The sequence below is a fragment of the Ambystoma mexicanum genome, chromosome 3q (assembly GCF_040938575.1).
Source record: "Ambystoma mexicanum isolate Mex_15411 chromosome 3q, UKY_AmexF1_1, whole genome shotgun sequence".
NCBI classification, from domain to species: Eukaryota; Metazoa; Chordata; class Amphibia; order Caudata; family Ambystomatidae; genus Ambystoma; species Ambystoma mexicanum.
This window is the reverse complement of record NC_090926.1, coordinates 181,730,031-181,750,632: the sequence shown is the minus strand read 5'-3', so window position 1 is coordinate 181,750,632 and position 20,602 is coordinate 181,730,031. Positions and strand designations below refer to the sequence as shown.

At 45.9% G+C, this 20,602-nt stretch overlaps 1 protein-coding gene across 3 annotated transcripts in view; it reads left to right on the top strand.

Moving 5' to 3' along the window:
• The window catches only part of DIP2B (disco interacting protein 2 homolog B), a 1,149,028-nt gene that overhangs the window by 1,081,777 nt on the left and 46,649 nt on the right, over positions 1 to 20,602 (top strand). For all 3 annotated transcript variants that reach the window (XM_069653448.1, XM_069653447.1, XM_069653449.1), the window contains exon 37: positions 12,521 to 12,644. In XM_069653448.1, coding sequence (XP_069509549.1) covers positions 12,521 to 12,644 — 124 coding nt within the window. The remainder of the gene's footprint in view (positions 1 to 12,520; positions 12,645 to 20,602) is intronic.

The window sequence follows — 20,602 nt, the reverse complement described above, 5'->3', positions numbered from 1 at the left end:
GTCCAGCACTCAGTTGAGGTGGCTCAGGCTTGGTCAGTCCTAGTCCGGAGGATCTTCCTGTAGCTCGGGTCTGACTTACAAACGAGACACACTATTCTGGTGTTCAACTCCCTGGCAATCAGTTCCTGCAGCAGTTATGGAAGTACGGCCAGCTCCGAGAGGATGTCCAGACAAGTTTGCTTTTGGGTTGATTGGTCCCACCAACCCAAGGGGAGAAGTCTTCTGTTGCAGGGCTTCTCTAGTAGAGGCGAATTCAGAGCTTCAGCAGGACTTCACCGGGCAAACCAGGAGTTGCAGCATGCATCTCTCCCAAGTTCTTCGGATTCTTTCATCCAGTCATCGACTCTTCCTTCCAAGCCAAAAGCCTTGCCTTTTATGCAGGTTTTTCCCATTCATTCACAGCCTAGCTGTCACTCGCACAGCATACTGGCTGTCCTCCAAGGGCAGCCAGCCAATCACCTTAGGGTGCATTCCTGTAACCAAGGGGTTTAAGCTTAGGGAGTTTCGGGCACCTCCCTCCCTTCCTGCCCTGCTAGAAACTCTGGTGCCAGAGGCAGGCTTCACCAGTGAATCCCGCTAAATACAAAATGAACAAAGGGACTAAACCGGTTTGGCGCGCAGAGTAAATCTCAAGACGGAACTTTCCAACAAGAAATGGCGAAAAAGGAAGGCCGGGCCTGCTTTAGGAACGCACAATGGTAGGACAAAGTAAACCACTGCCACAGTTGTAGAAAGGGTAACATAAAAAATGTTATATGAGAAACTAGAGAAAGGGGATACTAAGTAACCCCTCACGCACCTTATGGTAAGCTAGTGTGTGCTGGGTCTAGAAACTTACAAAGTGCAAGTTAAGTTCACTTCACTGCTCTTGGAAACCAGTAGTTTCACCAAGAGAAGGTATTTAAACCTTGGGGAAATCTAAGACTTCCTGTGCCGCTGCACTGAAGGTAATGTGTGTCACAATGTGATGTGATATAGGATAGTTTATTTATATAGCGCCTATACAAAATGTGTTTCAAAGCGCTTCAAGTCAAGGGAGGGAACAAGGGAAAATACGACATTCTTAAAAGCCATGAACAGTAAGGATGTGAAATTAACTATCGTACTCGGCCTGACGACATTTCAGATAGTACAAGGGCTAAGACATAGATAAGGAAGGGAGGGGGAGAGTGGGAAGGAAATGTAAACAGACATGCGACTACCGTAATAGGCTTGATGACATTTCTGGTGGAGCCGGAGGAAAACAAAAGGGGGAAGGGAGGAACAAAACAAGCGACTATCGTACAAGGCCTGACAATGTTTCAGATAGTGCTGGAGGGGGGCGGGGGACACAGTAAGGGGATGGGGGAGCGACAGACGAGGTTGCTATCATACTATGTCCAAGAACAATTCTGATAGAGTAAGTGCATAGAAGAAAGTAAGGGGAGGAGGGGGGATAGGAAAAGGGAGAGGAGAGAAACAGAGTAAGCAGTCAAAAGGAGTGGAGAAGCAAGAGGGGAGAGCAAATACAATTGCAGAAGTCAGTAGTAACTCATAATGTTGCAAGTCGGGATACAAGATGAACAGCATGATTCAGGGCCACCATGAGTACAAGATGCAAAGGAAGTCCAGCATGAGAGTTGAGAAAGGGTGACGCACTGTGAATCAATGAAGTCCATAAAAGTAAAATCCAGCCTAGGCCACAAGACGGTGATGGTGAAACCAGAATGTATCAGGACAGACTCCTGTGTGCAGGAAGGGTGGGGGGCACAAGGGAACAACACGGGGGGGGGGATCAGAGAGGGTGGGGATTGGCTATGGGGACAGAGTGTGTAAACGGATGTTGGTGCATGCTTACCTGCTGTTTTAGCAGGGGGTCGGACCCTGATTCTTCCCGGTCTGAACAGGTCCAAAACAGGAATTGCTCTTCACTTGGCCGTCCGGGCGAGAGTCGCCCTTGATCTAAGAGTTAAGAGCAGGAAGGAAGAGGTAGGTCTAAGAAGGTGAATGGTGCTTGGGCCAGGTGACCTAGATCCACTTACAGCTACTCCCCAGCTGCAAAGGAAAAGAGGCTCGAGGGCTCCTGAAGTAGGGAAAAGAGTGGCAAGCAGGAAGGCACCAGGTGGGCGGGACTTGCTAAGTGGTGAAAGAGCGGCAAGCAGGAAGGCACCAGGTGGGCGGGGCTTAGGCCAGGTGACCTAAATCCACTTACACCTGCTCCCCAGGTGCCTTTTTTGTAGACAACTATTTGAAAGCAATGTTGCCTGTCAACAAATAAGCCAAATGTTTGTTTCAAAAACAGATAATTTAACAAATAAAAACTTGATGAATTTCTAATTCCTTGCTTCTTCGAGGCAGATTTATCAAAATGCTAAGATCACATACATGCGTTAAAATGGCTTTACAACCTGGACAAAAACATCTTTTCTTGAAATCCAAAATGGAACATAAACCAAAACATTTCGTAAAGGCCAAATTCTTAGACCAACCAGTTTACTTTTAAAACTCTATTTTCATTCAGATTATCTCTAATGTTATAGCATGACCAGGGGTACACATTTCAAGTTGCAAGCTATTAGTCAGGCATAGAAAATCTCCTGCTCACTCAGTTTTTCACATACGCAGAGCACCAACCATTTATGACTTGCTAAGAGTAAATTGTCACTAGCTAGTGCCCATTTTGAGGCCTGTAGTTACCCACCTTTAATTAAGTTGTACAAGTTCATTCTGGAGTTTATTCCACTTGTAATTAGTAAAATGGCCTATTCCTAAATCTCCTTTTTAAAAATCGATTTGCTCTCGCTTTTTTATTCCTCTATGTATGGAGATTAGTTGTCCCATCCACGTGCAGCATTTGGCATCATGGTTTCTACCTTGTATGTTTAAAGGAAACATATGTTAGAGGAAGTATTGGTTTGAAACAGATATTGGTCTAGTAGTTGCAAAAGACCATTTCCAAGTACAAGATATATATATATATATATATATTATATTATGATGAAACAAATCCACAAGTTTGAAAGACTATACAAGTCTCCCAATTTGAAAGTAGTGAGTTGTGAGGGTGGGCTAGTAAGATAGAAGAATTACGCTAACAAAAAGTAGATCTGCCAAGTGCCACTATATTACAGAACAGTCTTATAAAATTAAAAAAATTACCAGTGTGGAAAGGATTGTTATTCAGTTATCTGAAATTAGGATTAACTGCTGTCAAACTTCCCTGCAACTGTAAATTATATGCAGTCAACTCCTCAGTGTCACAACAATGTAACCTTTTATAGTTTGGACTATTTTATTTATTGAGACATTGGTTGCCAAATAAACAACCTTACACACATAAATAGACCATTGTATTTAAAAATTCATAAGTATGGTACGACTATTTTATTTTTAAATTTCATGATAAAATACAAAAAAACTTTTTTTTAAAACACAAGACAATTCATATCATTAAGCACCCGTATTGCAAATTTAACTTAATTAGACATGACTCTTTCAAAAATGTTATTACAGCACTCGTAGCCGAAGTATCCTCCCGTCCGGGATATTATCTAGCACTTGCCGCGCGGGTGTCCCTTCAAACAAAAACCAAAGCAAGAGGCCTGAACGGCACGAGTGCAGCACTGTTACATCAGTTGAGAAGCCTGATCACTCTGGAGGGTCGAGCCCAGCACTCCGTGACACAAAATGATTACGTGATTTATATATTTTACGTAATGTAAAGATGATACCTATGGAGTTTGTCAGACTCAAAAGAAACAGAGTCCAAATCACAAAAAAAATACATGCAAGACTGAAAAAAAGATCTCTCTCCAGGTTAGAAATTAAGTCCTCAAGTCCAGCAAAAGAGCTGGGGGTTTCTAAGGTAGAAGGAAATTCTCCCTAACAAGGAACTACAGCACAACTTCTGCAATCTCTCCCTCCAGTTTACAGAAAGGGGCGGTCTGGCTGTCCAATCAGGATAGCCAGACCCCCACATTGGGGTTGGTTCATTTCAGGCAACGGGGAAGACAAAGGGTTGAAGAGGTTTGGCCTCTTCCCTCACTTCCTGCCTTCTCAGACACTCCGGAGCCTAGGCGGGGAATACAATGGGTTCCTGCCGAAGACATAACTTGCATTGAGGTTGTTCCCGTCTAGAATGGCAGGGGAAGAACTCGGAAACGACAAGGATACTTAAAAATTGTGAAAACGAAGGAACCCATCATTTCACCATTCAAGTAAACTTGCAATTATAACAGAAATGCTACAGGTAAGTAAGAAAGGGGAAACATTGTATCCCCGAGCACTCCACATAAGGTGGGGTGTGCTGGCTCATCCTTCAACCTTTGAGAGTTTTCCTAAAGTCCCACTTGGAGGTAAGACTTTAGTAAGCTATCCCAGTGGTTTGTTTATCCCCAACTCTTCACATCAGTCTCTACTACTCTGGAACCTTGGTAGACTAGCAGAGCAGTCAGGCTCATCATAATAGGAATATGTGATCTGTAGGTACACTGAACCCAGTTAGTAATGTACATCAAAGAAACACTTATATTTATATTAAAATATAGATTTATTATATTTACACAAGAGCCACTGTTAAATACTTAGCACAATAAAGCAAAAGACACAGGAATACTTTTAGATACTTTCAAAAGGCCACTTCTTAGTTGGTAGTTGCTTAACACTTGTTAGAGGTTTGACAGGACTACCGTATTATCGGTAATAACACACAACCACAAAGTAATACAGTAATTGAGTGAAGTTAGCAAAGACATATAAGATAGTGATTTCTAGGAAGGAAAATAATTCTTATTCTAGCATAGTTTAAGGTTCTAGAAGCAGTTTCTTCGCACAGCAAGTCTTTTAAAGTCCAAACGGCAACCATAGCTAACGGGCAGTTCGGGGAGGCTTAAAGTCTTGAAAAGCAGCAGAAGTCCAATATTCCTTTGGATACTTTCTAGTCTGTACGATAAAAAATGCAAGAAGGCTTAACCAACTTTGGAGACGATGTTAAAGGACTTGCTAAGCGGACACTAGCAGCAGCTTGGGTTGTCGGTAAGAGGGGGTTGCCCTGGACACCTCTACATGCATTCCAATGCTCTGGAGCGACTTTCTGGAATGAGGTCAGCAATACCTATTTCCCCACAGTACCTTTGGCTAGAAGCTCCTTGATGTTGCAGCTCTGGACCAGACTTCCGGATTCCTTGGTATGATGATGACGAAAGACAGTACAATGGATGTGATTTCTCCTCTGCGGTCTCGAGGGAGGATCTCTGGCACGGCGTTAATCAACTTCTCTGGTCACTCTGCTGTGTTGGCGCCTTTTCTGCTGCAAGAACAAAGGACATGATTTGCCTGGTCAATCTTCTTCGCTTCCTGAAGTCCTTCACTCTGTTGAGGGGTGTTAGGCAAAGTATGAATGCTGTACCATCTGGGAACAATACAAGCAGTTCGGACTAAAAGTATAGGCAACCCAACCTTTGGTATAAGCTTGTACTACACAGTTTTGGTAGCGTGTTGAGCAGCCAGGCTTATCTCAAGAGGGGAAACGTGAGCTGTAGTGGAGTTACACAAAGATTCACAGCTACAAGTATTCAAATAAACTTACACTCAAGTTTTCTTGCATAAACAATTAATAATTTATCAGTCAATTATAAAGCCTCAGAAGGGAGCAATAGAATAGTAACACACAAATATACTTTCATACTGTACACTCTGAGTTTCTGAATCAGACAAGACCCTTTTGGGAAGGCCCACAGACACAACCTACACCCACAGGTGACTTCAGTAACAAGCGTGCCGGGGACATTAATATCTTACTGTTGACATTCAGAACACTCTTAAAAAGTTGGTAAAAGGCAAAGGTTATTAGAACACAAGAAAATACAAATATTCATAAGCACGGCAAATACTTTCAGTTAGCACTAAGAAGAGTCATTCAATTCAAATAGGCTAAGCCAAAGTCAATGGGCAAAAGTATTTGTATAGGATGCAGCACTTCATGTAAGCAAATGGAAAAGTCTTTGCACAAGTTCTTAAGAGTCTTTGATGAAAAGAAGAATCAAATGTAGGGACACAAGCTGATTAGACTTGTGAGTTGCAGACGTTATAAGCACATCCACAGTATGAGGTAAGTTCTTAGACTTGTTTTACAGTACCTTGGTGAAGAAGAAAAGATGCAGCTGAAGACTTCTGTTCCTGTGCAGCTTTGCAGAACTCGCTGTTCCTGGGCCTCAGTCTTGGGGACAAGAGGGAGGACGTTGGGGGACTCCTGCACTGTCAAAACTGGCAACCGGCAAAATTTACTTTCAGTGGCTGTTTCACGTTTCAGCTCCTTGCAGTACAGCAAATGGCAATAAGCGCGTTTCCTGGCTGTCAAAGTGGACTTTTCTCACATCTGAGGTCCCGCACTCAACTGAGGGGGGTCAGGCTTGGTCAGTCCTGCTTCGTGGGAGTTCGGGGGATCTTCCAAAAGCTTTAGGCCAGCTTACAAGCAACGCACACAATCTGGTGTCCCTCTCCATGGCTCTACGGTTTCCTGCAGCAACTCTGAGGAAATTCAACCAGCTCCGAGATGGGTGTCCAGGTGGCTTACTTGGACTCGATTGGTCCCACCAACTCAAAAGGAGAAGTCGTCCTTGCAAGGCTTCTCTGTCGATGCGAACTTGGCAAGTAGTCACTGTAGCAGGGCTTCACTGGGCAAACCAACGGTCCAGGAGTTGCAACAGGCGTCCTCTTCAAGTTGTTCTTCGGTTCCTTCGTCCAGTGGTCGACTCTGCCTTCCAAGCCAAAAGACTCTCCTTTTATTCTGTTCTCTCCCATACATTCCAGCCTAGCTGTCACTCACCCAGCAGGGTGTCTGTCCTTGCCAGTCAGCCAGCTAGCCAATCACCACAGAGTGCATTTGGGTCTCGTAGGAGACTAAGCACAGGGAGTTTCGGGCACCTCCCTCACTTCCTGCCTACCCCAGACACTCTGGAGCCAGAGGCGGGTTTCACTCATGAAGCCCGCCAAAGGCGAATGAACAAAGAGACCAAACCTGCTTTGGCGCGCAGAGAAACTCTCTAGAAGCCCTTTCCACAAAGACCTGGCGCAAAAAGACCAGGCACCATTTTAACAAAGATGGCTGGACGCCATTTTGAAAAAGATGGCTCCCGCGGTTAACGTTACCGGGTACGCAAACGGTCACAGTAAATGCAAACCATGGTAGTTCAAAACGAAACTACTGCCACCAGCCAGTCAATTGAGGAAAGGGTAACATAAAAATGTTACATGAGCATTTAGACCCTGGGGATACTAAGTAACCCCTCCAGCACTCTATTGTAAGATAGGGTGTGCTGGGTCTAGCAAGTACAATACTAAGTAAAGTCAATTTCACTATATTGCTCTGGGAAACAGTAGTTGATCCCAGAGAAGGTATTTAAACCTTGGGAAATATAGAAGACTTCCCTGTGGCACTGCACTGAAGGTGTTTTGTGACACAATTGTAAAAGATTATGCCTATGGAGGTGGTTGGACTCCATAACCAAAAAGAAACGGTGTATAAAATCACATTAAAGAACATGAGAGAGTGGGGGAAAAGGGTCTCGCTCTCTCCAGGTAAAACAATCAAGTCCTCAAAATCCAGCAAAGTTGCTGGGGGTCTCTAAGGTGGGGGGAATTAACACATTTTTGAGAATTCTCCCTAACAAGGGGGACTTGGACAAGTTGGATTGTGTCTCTGCAGTTTCCTTGAGGGCTTAGCAAAGACTTGGATGAGGTTGGCCTTTCCATGACAATACACTCAAAATGGCCAGCAGGGCTCCAGGTATTGGGGTTCCGCAGCTCTGGAACGTCACAGCCTTCGGGAGATGGGTCAAATTAAAGTTAGTCTTGGGACTGGTTGTTCCAAAAGGGAAGGAGTCCTTATTGGAGTTCCTCTGTCGCATAGAAAACGGGGTCAATGCAGCAGTGGTCTCTTCACAGCACTGCAAAGGGTCTGCAGGCGACTGGTGGTAGTCTTCTTTTGTTACTTCAGGTTCCAGTAGTTGACTTGCTTTTTCACTCCAGGAGTCTCACCTTTTATACAGTTCCAGCACACACTCCTCTGCAGCCTCTCCCAGCAGTTTACAGAAAGGGGCGTACGGCTGTCTAATCAGGGGAGCCAGACACCCAGTGGGAACTGGTCCCATTCAGGCACTCTGGCAGACAAAGGACGGGGGAGGGCCGGGGGTGGAAAACTCCTTCCCCACTTCCTGCCTGCCTAGACACGCTGAAGCCTAGGCGGGGACACCCAAGGGTTCCCGCCAAAGGCAAACACACAGACCTCCCCCTTCCAGAATGGTAGATGGGATAACAAAGAACAACCACGCTAGTACGGGCAAAAAAAAGAAGGAAGCCTCGATGTTAGTACTTGGGTGCCCTTATTGTGCACTACCGGGGCTATGGACATATCTTGCGGTAGAAAAATCACACAATAGTTTGTAGAACAAGTCCACTGCCACCAGTCACAACTAAGAGATTGTGACTAAAAAGTCACAGGAGCAGAGAGAAGGGGAGGATACTAAGTACTCCACATAAGGGATTGTGTGGCAATCTCTCAGTATATAACATTTTAGGAGAGATACCAAGTATCTATCCTTACGAACTGTAGTTCTTCTAGGATAAAGAAATGAATCTCCTAGTAGGACCCAAAGGGTCCCCAGCAACACTGCCCATAAGGAGCTGTGTGCTGCAGGATGGCTCAGTGACAATACGCTCACCTAGGAAGCAAGACAATGTGGAGCAACACAGGCTCGATTCCCCGGGTCCGCGCTTCGAAACCTCTGGGTATTAACTCCGTTATAATCAATTACAATAGTAAAATACAGATGCCTTAAAGAGGTATGGAGGAAAGTAGACTCCATAGGACAAGTAAAATACGAAGAATAAAATTCCAAAAAACAGTGCCCATAAGAAAGAATGAGTGGAAAAAGGCTCCACTCATTTAGGATTTCAGAAAATGGTCCAGAAGTCCAGCACAAAGTGCTGGGGGTCTCACTAGGACATGACAAATCTCCCTAACACAACCATACACTATGGAGGGACAGAAAAGTATTCCCACTCACCTAGGGACAAGGAGAAATAATCCCCAAATCCAAATAAAATGTTCTGGGGTTGACACAGGTCAGAAAGATTTATCACAAATGATTTTTAAGATCATCTATAGAACTTTGACATTCATGCAACTGAACCCTCTCAACCTGCCTACAGCTTGCACCTAGAACACTAGGGTCCCTCTTCTGCCTCTGCGAGAACTCATGCAATAGACTAGGGGAGGACTGGATAAGAAAAGGATTCTGGCTTGAAAGTATAACAAGTGTAAAAGTACTTACTTGCTAAATAAGTTATTTTGGTAACTATGTCTCTGTGAAAGAGGTTACAAAGTGTCATTAAGTGTATGCTAACCTTTGAGTTGCATTCTGCCCCTCTGAAAAGTGTATGTTGCTTTACTATCTTTGAATGGTGCCCCCCTTCTAAAAAGTAATGCGTGTTGGTACTGTTTTATCATTGCTTGATAACTGAATGAGTTTAAAAGCTTACCAATAGGGTTTACCTGCCTTGAATCACATTGTCATTCTTAAAGTGTATCATTGGCTGTTGCTTTCCCTGGTCTGCTTTATACAGATCTAAAACAGTTTGAGATAATACTTGTCTTTGTGTTGCTGGTAGCCCCTTCTAAAACTATATAGGTCTTACTCGCCTTGAATAGCTGCTGCTCTTCCGGACTTGTAACCCTGGGTTGTTCTTCCCTGATGCTTTGGTGCTATTCATAAATAGTTTCATAAAGTTCTTACCTTAGAAACTGTATTACACATGTCTTAAAAGTATACTGGGTATAACTAGCTATTAGATAGCGGATAGTTCTGTACAAATAGGTCAATGACTTACTTTGAAATACCTTGCGTCTTAAAGTGTAATACGGTTTTGCTTTCCCTGATTTGCTGAGTCCATTCAAAAATAGTTGTGTTCATATTTATCATAGAGTAGCTTAAGGCCCCTCCAGAAAGTAGGAGTTGATTTACATCTCTGAACTGAGTTCTTAAGTCATGTTGCAAGGAATATACTTGTAACGGGGTTGATTTATTATGTGATTTTCGTAACTGAGTGTCACTGCATGACTGGCGTGGGCAACCACCTGTGAAATACTGATTGTATTCTAAAAGTATATCTAACCTGGTTTTATTCCCCAAGAATAGTATATTACTATCCTGAATGTATGATCTTCGGTTTGACTAACCTTGACTTGCTTCTTGCTCCTCTAAATAAGGTTATTTGTTTTGCACACCATAGGTATTGAGTTGTTGTTTTACGATTGTGTTTATATGATGTTATAGTACTTACATACCCAATATTTAGCTTGAGCTACTTGTTTTTAAATGAACCCTTTATTTTTACAGTACGTGTTTCAGTGTTTTTTTTGGAACATATGTATGCTACAATTTCTTTGCACCAAGCTACAGCCCTCTCTCCCACCTAAGATCAGCCTGGCTGCTCTATCCATGCTACCACATTCTCAGGTGGTACAGCCTTATACCAAGAGTAGAGCTTATGTACCTGCTCAGATATGGTTTTTATGAAGTCTTGGTAGGACTTCAGAAAAACTGTCCTAACATAGTTTGACCAGCAAGTCCAAGTGGTTCTGCTCCAGGGAATTTCCCAGTCAGGAAGATCTGGGGGGGGTGCCTTGATGGTTGAATGGGACTTAGACCTACTCTATCAGTTCCTGTTGGTCCCTGTCCTTCTACTAGTTCTCGGTAGACTGCATCTGTTCGGGTCCTGGCTGATCTTGATTGCTCCAGAATAGGCCCGGAGAAATTAGTACCTTGAGTTGCTGGTCATGGCCATCTGCCTTTCTTGGAGTCTACCGCAGAGAATGGACCTCCTCTCCCACTCAAAGGGGAGGATCCTGCACCTGAACCTCTGCAACCTTAATGCCTGGCTGCTGAAAGGCTGAGGTATAAGGAGTTGAATTTCTTGGAGGACGTTCTGAATGTGCTTCTCTCTGCTAGAAGATCCACCACCCACCACCACAAATCCATTTATGTCTGAAGGTGGCATATGTTTTCGGCTTGGTGCCGGGCGAGGGCTCTGATCGTTTTACTTGCCCCACTTGCTCTGTGTTGGATTTTCTTCTCTCTGTGTCCCCCGGGTGGGCCTACAGATTGGTACGGTGAAGGCTTATATTGCATCCATTTCAGGGTTCAAGAGGAACTCTCAGCAGGGCTCCTTTTTCACGATTCCCATGGTCATTCCATTCCTGAGGGGACTTTCCAATATGTTTCGCCCACACCAGTTTGTTGTTCTGGCATTGAATTTAAATGAATTGTTGACATTATTAATTGTTGCTCCATTTCAGCCCCTTCATTCTTGTTCTTAGACTGCTCACCCATAATGTGATTTTCCTGGTTGTCATCACTTCTGCTATACGGGTGAGTGAGCTCCAGGCTCTCTGTTAATCTGTCCTAATTGGTTTTCTCCAGGGAGAAGGTGACATTGAGAGTTCCATCTACATGTCGTCTTTCCCCCACCTCTTCCTTCCACGGTTAGGAAAGATTTCTCTTTTTGCAACTTTCCCTCGATAGTTTCCTATGTAGCCCCATTCTTTTTGCTCTGTTTGTATCTTGAGCTGTTTTTTTTAAGGGATGTAGAGCTTTCAGCTTCACTTCCCTTGCATTTTGCTCATTGTTATGGGGAAACTGATCAGTCCTTTAGAATATCTCAGTACTGGGAAACTGTTTCCCCTTAGAATTCTGTACTTTTTAACATTTGCAAACATTATTCTTTAGATTCAAACTCCAGAGCTGATGCCCGTTTTGGTCAAAAAGTACTTGGGCCCGGTTTCAGGTTAGTCACCTTCTCTGAGTTAGTGTAGACTGCTTTTTAATCTGCAAAAAACACTGGATGAAAGGTGACATTAATGTACTCATTGTAGTGACTCTCCTTTCTCGATACAACCCTCCTTTCACTTCTGCAAAACTAATAGCTGTAAAAAAAAAACAAAAAGGGAGGTGGAATAAAGCTTGATGGCACCTGAGGGGGCAGACAGTGTGCGGATGATGGTGTGCACATCGCTTGCTTAATCTTAAATTAATTGCTGCGCAAGTGCTACAAAGCAGTCCTCGAGTATGGAGAAAAGACTATGGACTAGGAATAAAACAGTGGTTAACTTCTACATATTTGTTCATACTTCAATCCTGTGTGGGCATGCATTTATTCCCCTTTTGTATTTAAACAGCACTTACCTAGTGTCAGGATTCTACAGTTCAGTAATGTTTTGAGAGGAACTGAAGATTTATGAGGTACTTATAAGAAATTCAGTTTTCTGATAGCTTGTTTTCAATACTTCATGTAAAATGTAATATTCAAAGTACCGATCTATATGAATTAAAAGCTAGCATTAAAACAAGTGACCATAGTCCTACATCATTATAGTAACCAATAACTTGTCTAATTTACTAATGTATGCCAAAGGGGTTCCTCCTCTTTGCCATAAGTTTACAATTCCTACATACATGTAGCTGTCTACCATTTCATCTTACAGAACGCCATGATGCGCTATATGTGGTGGGTGCATTGGATGAAACACTGGAGTTGAGGGGCCTTCGCTACCACCCAATCGACATTGAAACATCTGTATCTCGGACACACAGGAGCATTGCAGAGTGGTAAGGTCTTGCATAAAGCAAAGCTGACTTTTAAATGGAGGAGTTCATGCAGTAGACATCTTTCACCATGTGGAAGAGTTGCTCCTGTCAGTGTTTTTTTTATATGCAATGGGAAATTGGGAGGATTACATATAATCGCTCAATAACCTTCAGAAGTGCTTACCAATTCTGTGTGCTTGATATTTGCTCTCAGAAATAATGGTGCAGCTGTACGTCTCCCTCTTCTGTTTAGCTTGTATCTCCAAACATAAGGTACTGTTTACTTAATATATCCCAAGTGCTTGAAAATATACCTTTATTGAATAAAAACCACCAGCAAGCAACTAGAAGGAACAACATAATTTGATGAATGAATCTTATACTCTCGCTGTTTATATGTACCTATATTTGAACCCGCTAGCACATAATTTCCAGTTTACATTGTACCTTGCTAGCACTTATTCATGAATTTCTGGTAGCATATCCTTACAAGTTTAATTATGGCCTGTTACTAAGTTACAGTTTTAGGTGGAGACTCTGACATTTCTCTTTAGGAACAGATTTATAGAATATGTTCATTACTTGAAGTGCTGTGGGAATGGCCCAAAATTAACACAAGTCTTCGTACTGGAGTGTTAAGTTATGTTCAGAATCCGCACTGGTGTGTAGTTCTGAGTGGCCAACGTAGTGAATGAGGAAGGGCTTTTCAGACTTGGTCTAACCAAACTCACTGGGTAGCATAGGCTGAGACGCAATTAACACAGAATTGGCCAAAGAAGAGAACCAGACAGAGTAAACATATTTCTGACGTTTGTGAAATCTGCTTAGATTCACATGATGTGCATAGGCCGACATCTAGTGGAAGCTGCGGAGTATTAAAGTTTTTTTTTCGAAACTCGAAAAGGGACGTCGAATAGAGCATGCCAGTAATACTATCGCTAGTGTGATGTCCCCTGTACCCATGACCCCTCACGTGTATAGGACCCTCAGATTGTTTTTTTCCACCATACTAGTAGGACGCATGTTGCGGCGTTCCTTCAGCGCTAAGCCTTTTTATAGTTAATTTAACGTTAATACTTCTCCTTTCCACCGTACGCCGAAGACCGACGCTGGTGAAGATCGGAGAAATCAACCGTCGAGGACTGCCACGACGGACTCCGGGCCTCGGAAGGCCTCTGGCCTCGGCCCTATCAGTAGGGAGAGTGGGGGGTGGTCATATAGGTTCTCTATTCCCCCCTTTCTTTCTCTTCCCCCTTTCGTATATATAAAATATATATATGTATATATTTATATATATATAATATGCCCCGCTGCCATATTGTACCTTATGGAGAGTACTGCATTCAAATTCTGCCCTAAATGCAACAGGAAATTTCCCTGGGTGGATAAGCACCCTACGTGCAATTTTTGTCTCCCACGAGACCACGCCGAGGCTGCCTGTGGAGCCTGCAGGCTCTTCAAGCCAAAGACCCTTAAGGACCGCTCAACTAAGCGCTTGGCCCACTACGCCAGGCAACTAGAGGCCATGGACGAAGAGGGGACATTCAGCAATGGCAGCAACGCTGCCGAATGGGACGGCGAGGGGCAAAGGGGTGACTTCGGACACCCGTGCGCAGGCCCCTGACCTCGAACGACTGGCCGGCGGCCATGTTGTGGGGACTACACCCGGTGGCAAGAGGTACACATTCTACCACCACTAAATACATCAGCCCCGGCCGTGACTCGACACCGGATGACACCACGAGAGCGGTCCAATGAATCTCTGTCCTCTGGGCATTCCCGTTCACCTCATGGCAAGGCCCAACCGTCTTCGGATGAGAAAGGTGTCGCCCGATCAACAGTCCCAGAGGCCCAGTCGTTGGATGACGATACCGCTCAGCACCCTCAAGAGGCTAGACACGATGCGTCTGACCAGAGATTCGACATCCTCCTTTGAATACCACCTCCGAAACTCGACGCGATGCGTCGGACCCCTCGGAGGCCCCTAAAAAGTCTGGTAAACATTCCTCTAGCCAGGGGAGGGGATAAACAGAAAAATACATCTTCGGATCCCCATGTTCATAGGGAGAAGCATAAGGCCCCAAAGGTAACGGGGAAGTCCAAAGTTTCAGAACCTACCCCAAAAACAAAACTCATTCCTCCCACTGCTGAGGATGTGGGCACTGCTGAGGATATGGGCACTGATGTGGATATGGTCATCTTTCTGGCACCAGAAACAGTTACTATTCCTAGCTCTAAAGAGTGGAGCTCAGCAGACATTGAACGGGTCATGACAAGGTTAACATTCATAGCTAACTTTTATGAAAAGGGCCCTAACTTTCATAGTTACTCCAACACCCCTCCTACCTCTGCCCCTTCTGGGTCCACGGTAACACCTGTGTCCTCTCAACCCCCTACTGAGAAACACTGCTCAGACGCCCCTTTGCAGGGCTTGGTCACAGACCCCTTCGTGGTGGAGCCTTACCACCCTTACTCCGAGTGTGATGAGACGGAGCCTCAATATGTTGAGGACCAGGCGGGTGATCCTTATTATGGGGATGGCAAAGACCAGGAGGAGGATGATGAAGCTTACAACATTGACTCCCCGTTCCTAAAGACCCCCCGGTGCATGACTCGCCTGTAGACAACCAACCCCTCCTTAATGAGTTGCTGGCTAAGGCGGCTGCCCACTTCAGTATTGACACACAGGGTGTTCAGGAAGACAGAGATTTCACTGAGGAATTCCTAGGGGATAAGAAAGCTTTTACTAAGGCTATCCCATTGCTAAAGTCCATCCAGCGCAGGATTGATCCCTCGCTGCAAACCCTGAATCTCACTCGAACGGTTAATCCGTGGGTCAAGAAATTGTTCTGTGCCGTGCCCTCCGATTCCCCTGTGCGTTAGGGGTCAATTAAAACCTGATTCCCTGGTTGTGACAACCACCAGGAAGAGGGCAGGCACCCTGCTTGCTTCCTCAGAAGCACCTCCTGATAAGGAGAGCAAACGTCTCTATGGCCTGGGAAGGAAAGTTGCCTCCACTGCGGCCTACCAGACAAGAATTGCCAACAGTGCCACCCTTTTGGCAAGCTACAATTGCCATCAGTGGGAGGAAGTGTCTGCCTTGGTTTCCTCTGCACCTGACCCCTTAAAGAGCCATTTGGTTCGGGTGGCAGCCGAAGGGAGATCTGTGTCAGGCTGCATGTTAAAGACTAACTTTGATGCAGCGGATAATGCTGGGAGGTTAATCGAAGAGGGCACTTATCAAGCGTCATGCTTGGCTTAGACAGTCAGGTTTCAAACCTGAAACCCAAGCAACCCTAATAGATAGGCCTGTGGAGCCAAATGTACTATTCGACAAGGCAGTTGAGGAAGCTTTGAAAACGGCAACAGATGAGTACAAGACCCTGAAATCTCTTGGCCAACTCCCCAACAAACCCTCTGGACAGAGGGGTAACAACAATTTTCATCACTTTCAGGGCCAAAATTTACAAAGGGGTTCCAATTATTACCAAAACCAGGGAACTTTATGGGGTAGCAACCAATCCCAATCCTCACAGGGCTACCTCAGAGGGCAGCGCAGGGGTCGCAGACTGGGTAGAGGCATCCCCGCCAGAGGTGATACGCCACCCAACAAGCAATGACGTTCCGCTTCAGGTCCCGTCACATGCATCCCTAGTAGGGGGGTGAATTTCCACCTTAACCCACGCATGGGAGGGGATCACTTCGGACAGTTAGGTGCTGTCCACAGTGTCCAAAGGATACTGCATAGAGTTGCTAGGTCGCCCCCAAGACCATCGCGACAAAGAATACACTCACTGGAACATCAAAAGATCCTCCTTCAGGAGATCACCGTTCTGCTAGCAAAGGACGCCATAGAAGTCATCCTGGTCAACCAGGTAAACGGGGGTAATTAGTCAACCTACTTCCTTGTGCCAAAAAAAGATCTGACAATGCGCCCAGTATTAGATTTGCGCCCGTATGTCAAGCCACAAAAATTCTGCATGACTACACTACAAGAGGTTATCCCTCTACTAAAAAGGGGGGGGGTTACATGGCAACATTTGATATGAAAGATGCCTATTTTCAGATTTGTGTTCCCAGCGCACAGAAGGTTCTTGAGTTTCAAGATAGCAAACCAGCACTACTAATTCAAGGTGCTGCCCTTTGGAATAGCCTCAGCTCCAAGCGTATTCACCAAGGTACTGGCAGTGGTGGCAGCGCACTTACGCAGGGAGGCAATCCCAGTGTACCCTTACCTGGACGACTGGCTCATTACAGGAGAGTCCCCCCTAATTTGCAGACTAAACATCCAAAGAACCATCAATCTTCTCTTCCAATTGGGCTTCTCAATCAATGAGAAAAAGTCAAGCCTGGTGCCAAGCACCTCAAAATAGTTCCTAGGAGCTGTCCTAAATACCCAAGAGGGGTTGGCCTTTCCATCAGAGGAAAGAATTCAAAATGTGTTGCTGCAAATTGCTCAATATCAGGCCGTTTGCCAAATAAGGGTGCGCAAAGCTATGTATTTGCTAGGTATGGTGGCATCTTGCATTTACCTGGTTCCCCACGCACGCCTGCGCTTGCGACCCATGCAGGAATGGTTGGCGAAACAGTGGTCTCAGGCAAGTGGTCAGTGGGACGATCTAGTGGGCGTTTCGCCAACACTAGTACAGAGTCTTCGCTGGTGGACAAGAGAGAATCTTACCAAGGGGAAACCCTTCTACGATCCAGAGATACAGGCCGTTGTCACAACAGATGCCTCCCTGGCACGGTGAGGAGCTCACTACCTTCACCACAAAGCTCAGGGTCTCTGGTCCCACATGGTGGCTCAGAACCACATCAATCTGCTGCAACTTCTGGCAGTCTTCAAAGCGCTTTGGGCATTCAAATCCCTCCTATCCAACCAGTCAGTGCAGATCCTAACAGACAGCACGACTGCAATGTTTTACTTAAACAGGGGGGCACTCATTCTCAAAATCTGTCCAAGCTTGCCCAGCTAATTTGGAAAAGGGCACTCAGACGGAAGATTTATCTGTTATCCCAACATGTTCCGGGGGAACTCAACTCGCTAGCAGACGCTCTGAGCAGAGATCCTCTCCCAGAGGAACACGAGTGGCGACTACACGAAGAGGTCGTAGGAGACCTCTTCGCTCAGTTGGGTTTACCCACTATAGACCTATTTGCCACAAGTGAAAACGGGCAATACCCAAAATTCGCATCCAGGTTCCCTCAGCCAGGCTCCAAGGGGAACACCCTATGGATAAATTGGTCAAGGATATTTGCCTATGCTTTTCCACCAACCCCTCTGATGAGGAAAGTGGTGAATAAGATCCACAGGGAACCGATGACGCTCATCCTAGTTGCTCCTATGTGGGCGAGACATCCATGGTATCCACACCTGCGCAAACTGGCGGTGTGCGACCCCATCAAACTCCTGTGCTGGTACAACCTACTCTCCCAGCACGAGGGTCTAACAGTGCATCCTCAGCCCAACTCGATGAACTTGACAGCATGGCTCCTGAAGTCAGCGTTTGGCCACCTCAACCTTCCACAAAGATGCATGGACATCTTGAAAGAAGCTAGAAAGCCCAACACTAGACACTGTTACTTTCAAAAATGGAAGCGTTTTGTCATCTGGTGCCAGTCGAAGAATATCAACCCCTTAGAAATGTACTCCATCTCACATTCTAACCTATATGCTCCATTTGTTAGACTCAGGGTTGGTATTTACCTCCCTAAAGGTCCATTTGGCCGCCTTGTCAGCTTACACCACCTCAGAGTAAACTCTTGTGGTGGAAGATCCCTGTTATTAAAACATTCATGGAGGGAGTAAAGAGACTTCACCCCCCAATTTCTAATCCGCCGCCAGGTTGGGATCTTAATGTGGTACTTGCTAAGCTCCTGGGACCCCCTCCACCCCCCTTTGAGCCGATGCACAAGTCTAGTCTAAAACACCCGACTTATAAAACTGCCTTCTTAGTGGCTATCACTTCCATAAGAAGAGTAAGTGAAATTAAAGCTCTGTCAGTGCAGGATCCTTTCTTTCCTATTCATAAGGATAAACTGGCTTTGCGATCCCTAGGTCCTCCCCTAAATTAATTTCTAAATTTTATGTAAACCAGTCCATCAAGCTACTGGCTTTCTTCCAGGAACCCAAAAGCTCAGCTGAGATAAAACTCCACACACTAGATGTGAGGAGAGCAGTCCTCTACTACCTAGACAAGACCAGACAGCTAAGGAAGACTGATCAGTTATCTCACCAGGCAAAGAAGGCGACCGCATTTCCAAGATTGCTTTCTCTAGATGGATAGTCAGTTGTATCCAACTGTGCTATTCTCTGTCAGATATAACTTTTCCTTTTACTCCCAGGGCTCACTCTACAAGAGGCACAGGAGCCACTCTGGCATTCCTTGCAAATGTCCCGATAGACAATATTTGCAAAGCAGCGAAATGGAGCTCTGTTCACACCTTTACTCAGCACTATTGCATTGACACTCCTTCCAAGACAGATGCACAAGTGGGACAATCGGTTCTAAGACATTTGTTCGCTCATGACCCTTCTCTCATCCCACCTCCTTCTAACACTGCTCGCTAATCTATGCACAGCATGTGATCTAAGCAGATTTCACAAACCTCAGAAGGGATACATTACTCACCGTAATCTTATTTCTGATGCTTGTATCTGCTTAGATTCTTATGTGCCCACCCTGTCTGCCCTCTGAGAGAAGGCACATGGATGCTTGTGGTCTTATCTATCTTCTCCAGCATGGGGTCTGGCATGGATTCACATGCTCATGAATATTCCCCGTCGTCAGGCTGGGAATCCTCGGTAAAGAAAAAACCAGTATCAGTTTCGTTTCTGATCTGTCTTTCGTAGTAGTAACCAATCACTGGTCTCTGCGTCATACTGACCACAGCCAATGACTGCCCTCTACCTAAGCACCGCCTCTGGCAGCCATCTTCAGATTTTTACCGCACGTTCATGTGTTGGGATCCTCGTGCTATTGCTCTCGAGCGTTAGTGCTATTTTTTTTCACGTTTTTTTCTCAAAAAACTTAGTTTTTTCGGTCAAAAGAGCCTCAAGCTCCACCGACTCTCCATCCGATCAACGGGGACCCGTGTCGGATTCGTCTACGCCCCTCAAGGGTGAAGATTCGTCGAGCTACGCTTTTGGAGGACTCCAGAAGTTTCTCAGGCCCGGTCATGGCCCAGGAGAAGGGAAGCTCGCCGCCCGGAAAGCTGTTCAGGGTCTGCCCTGGTTGCCAGCTGCAAAACGTCTTCAAGGAGGACGAACATTCTTTTTGTCTTTACTGCCTACATGAGGACAAGACGCACGTGGAGAAGGACTGTGCGTTTTGCGGCAACATGTCGGAGCGGACCATGAAGGACCGCCATCAACGTCTCGCCAACTGGCTGGAAGGGAAGAGCCCGTCCGGCGAGAAGAAGAGGAAGAAATCCGAGCGGTCTTGTAAGACCTTTGAGGACACCCCGGCGACGGGGGTCCAACATAAGGCCAAGCACCGCGAGTCCGCTGGCACCGGGAGCGCCGAACGGTCGGGCTCTACGGGCGCCAGGCTGGGCGCACCCTCCCCGGCACCATCAACCGCGAGCCAACGCTCCGGGTCGGGTAAGAGGAAGGCCGAGCACCCGGCGAGGCTCATAGAGAGGCCCCGGTCCAGCTCGAAGGCGGAGGGGGAGCGAGGCACTGTCCCCCCCCCCTCAAGGATAAGGCAGTGAGCGCACCTAAGGTGGTGAAGGCCTTAATCCATCCGGCCAAGCCCTCTATCGAGTCTGTCGCGGCGGCCCTGGCTCAGCCTGTGGAGGCTACGCCAGTGGTGGCTTCCTCGGGGCTCAGAGTCTCCCTGCCACCTCGGAGGGAGTCCTCTTTTGTGCCCATCGATAGGACCCCTGTGAAATCCCCCGTGGGGAAGAAAAAGGGAGGGCAGGGCGTCGTCGTAGATTCGGCCTCAACCTCGGAGGAGGAGCTGGTCGAAGTCTTAAGC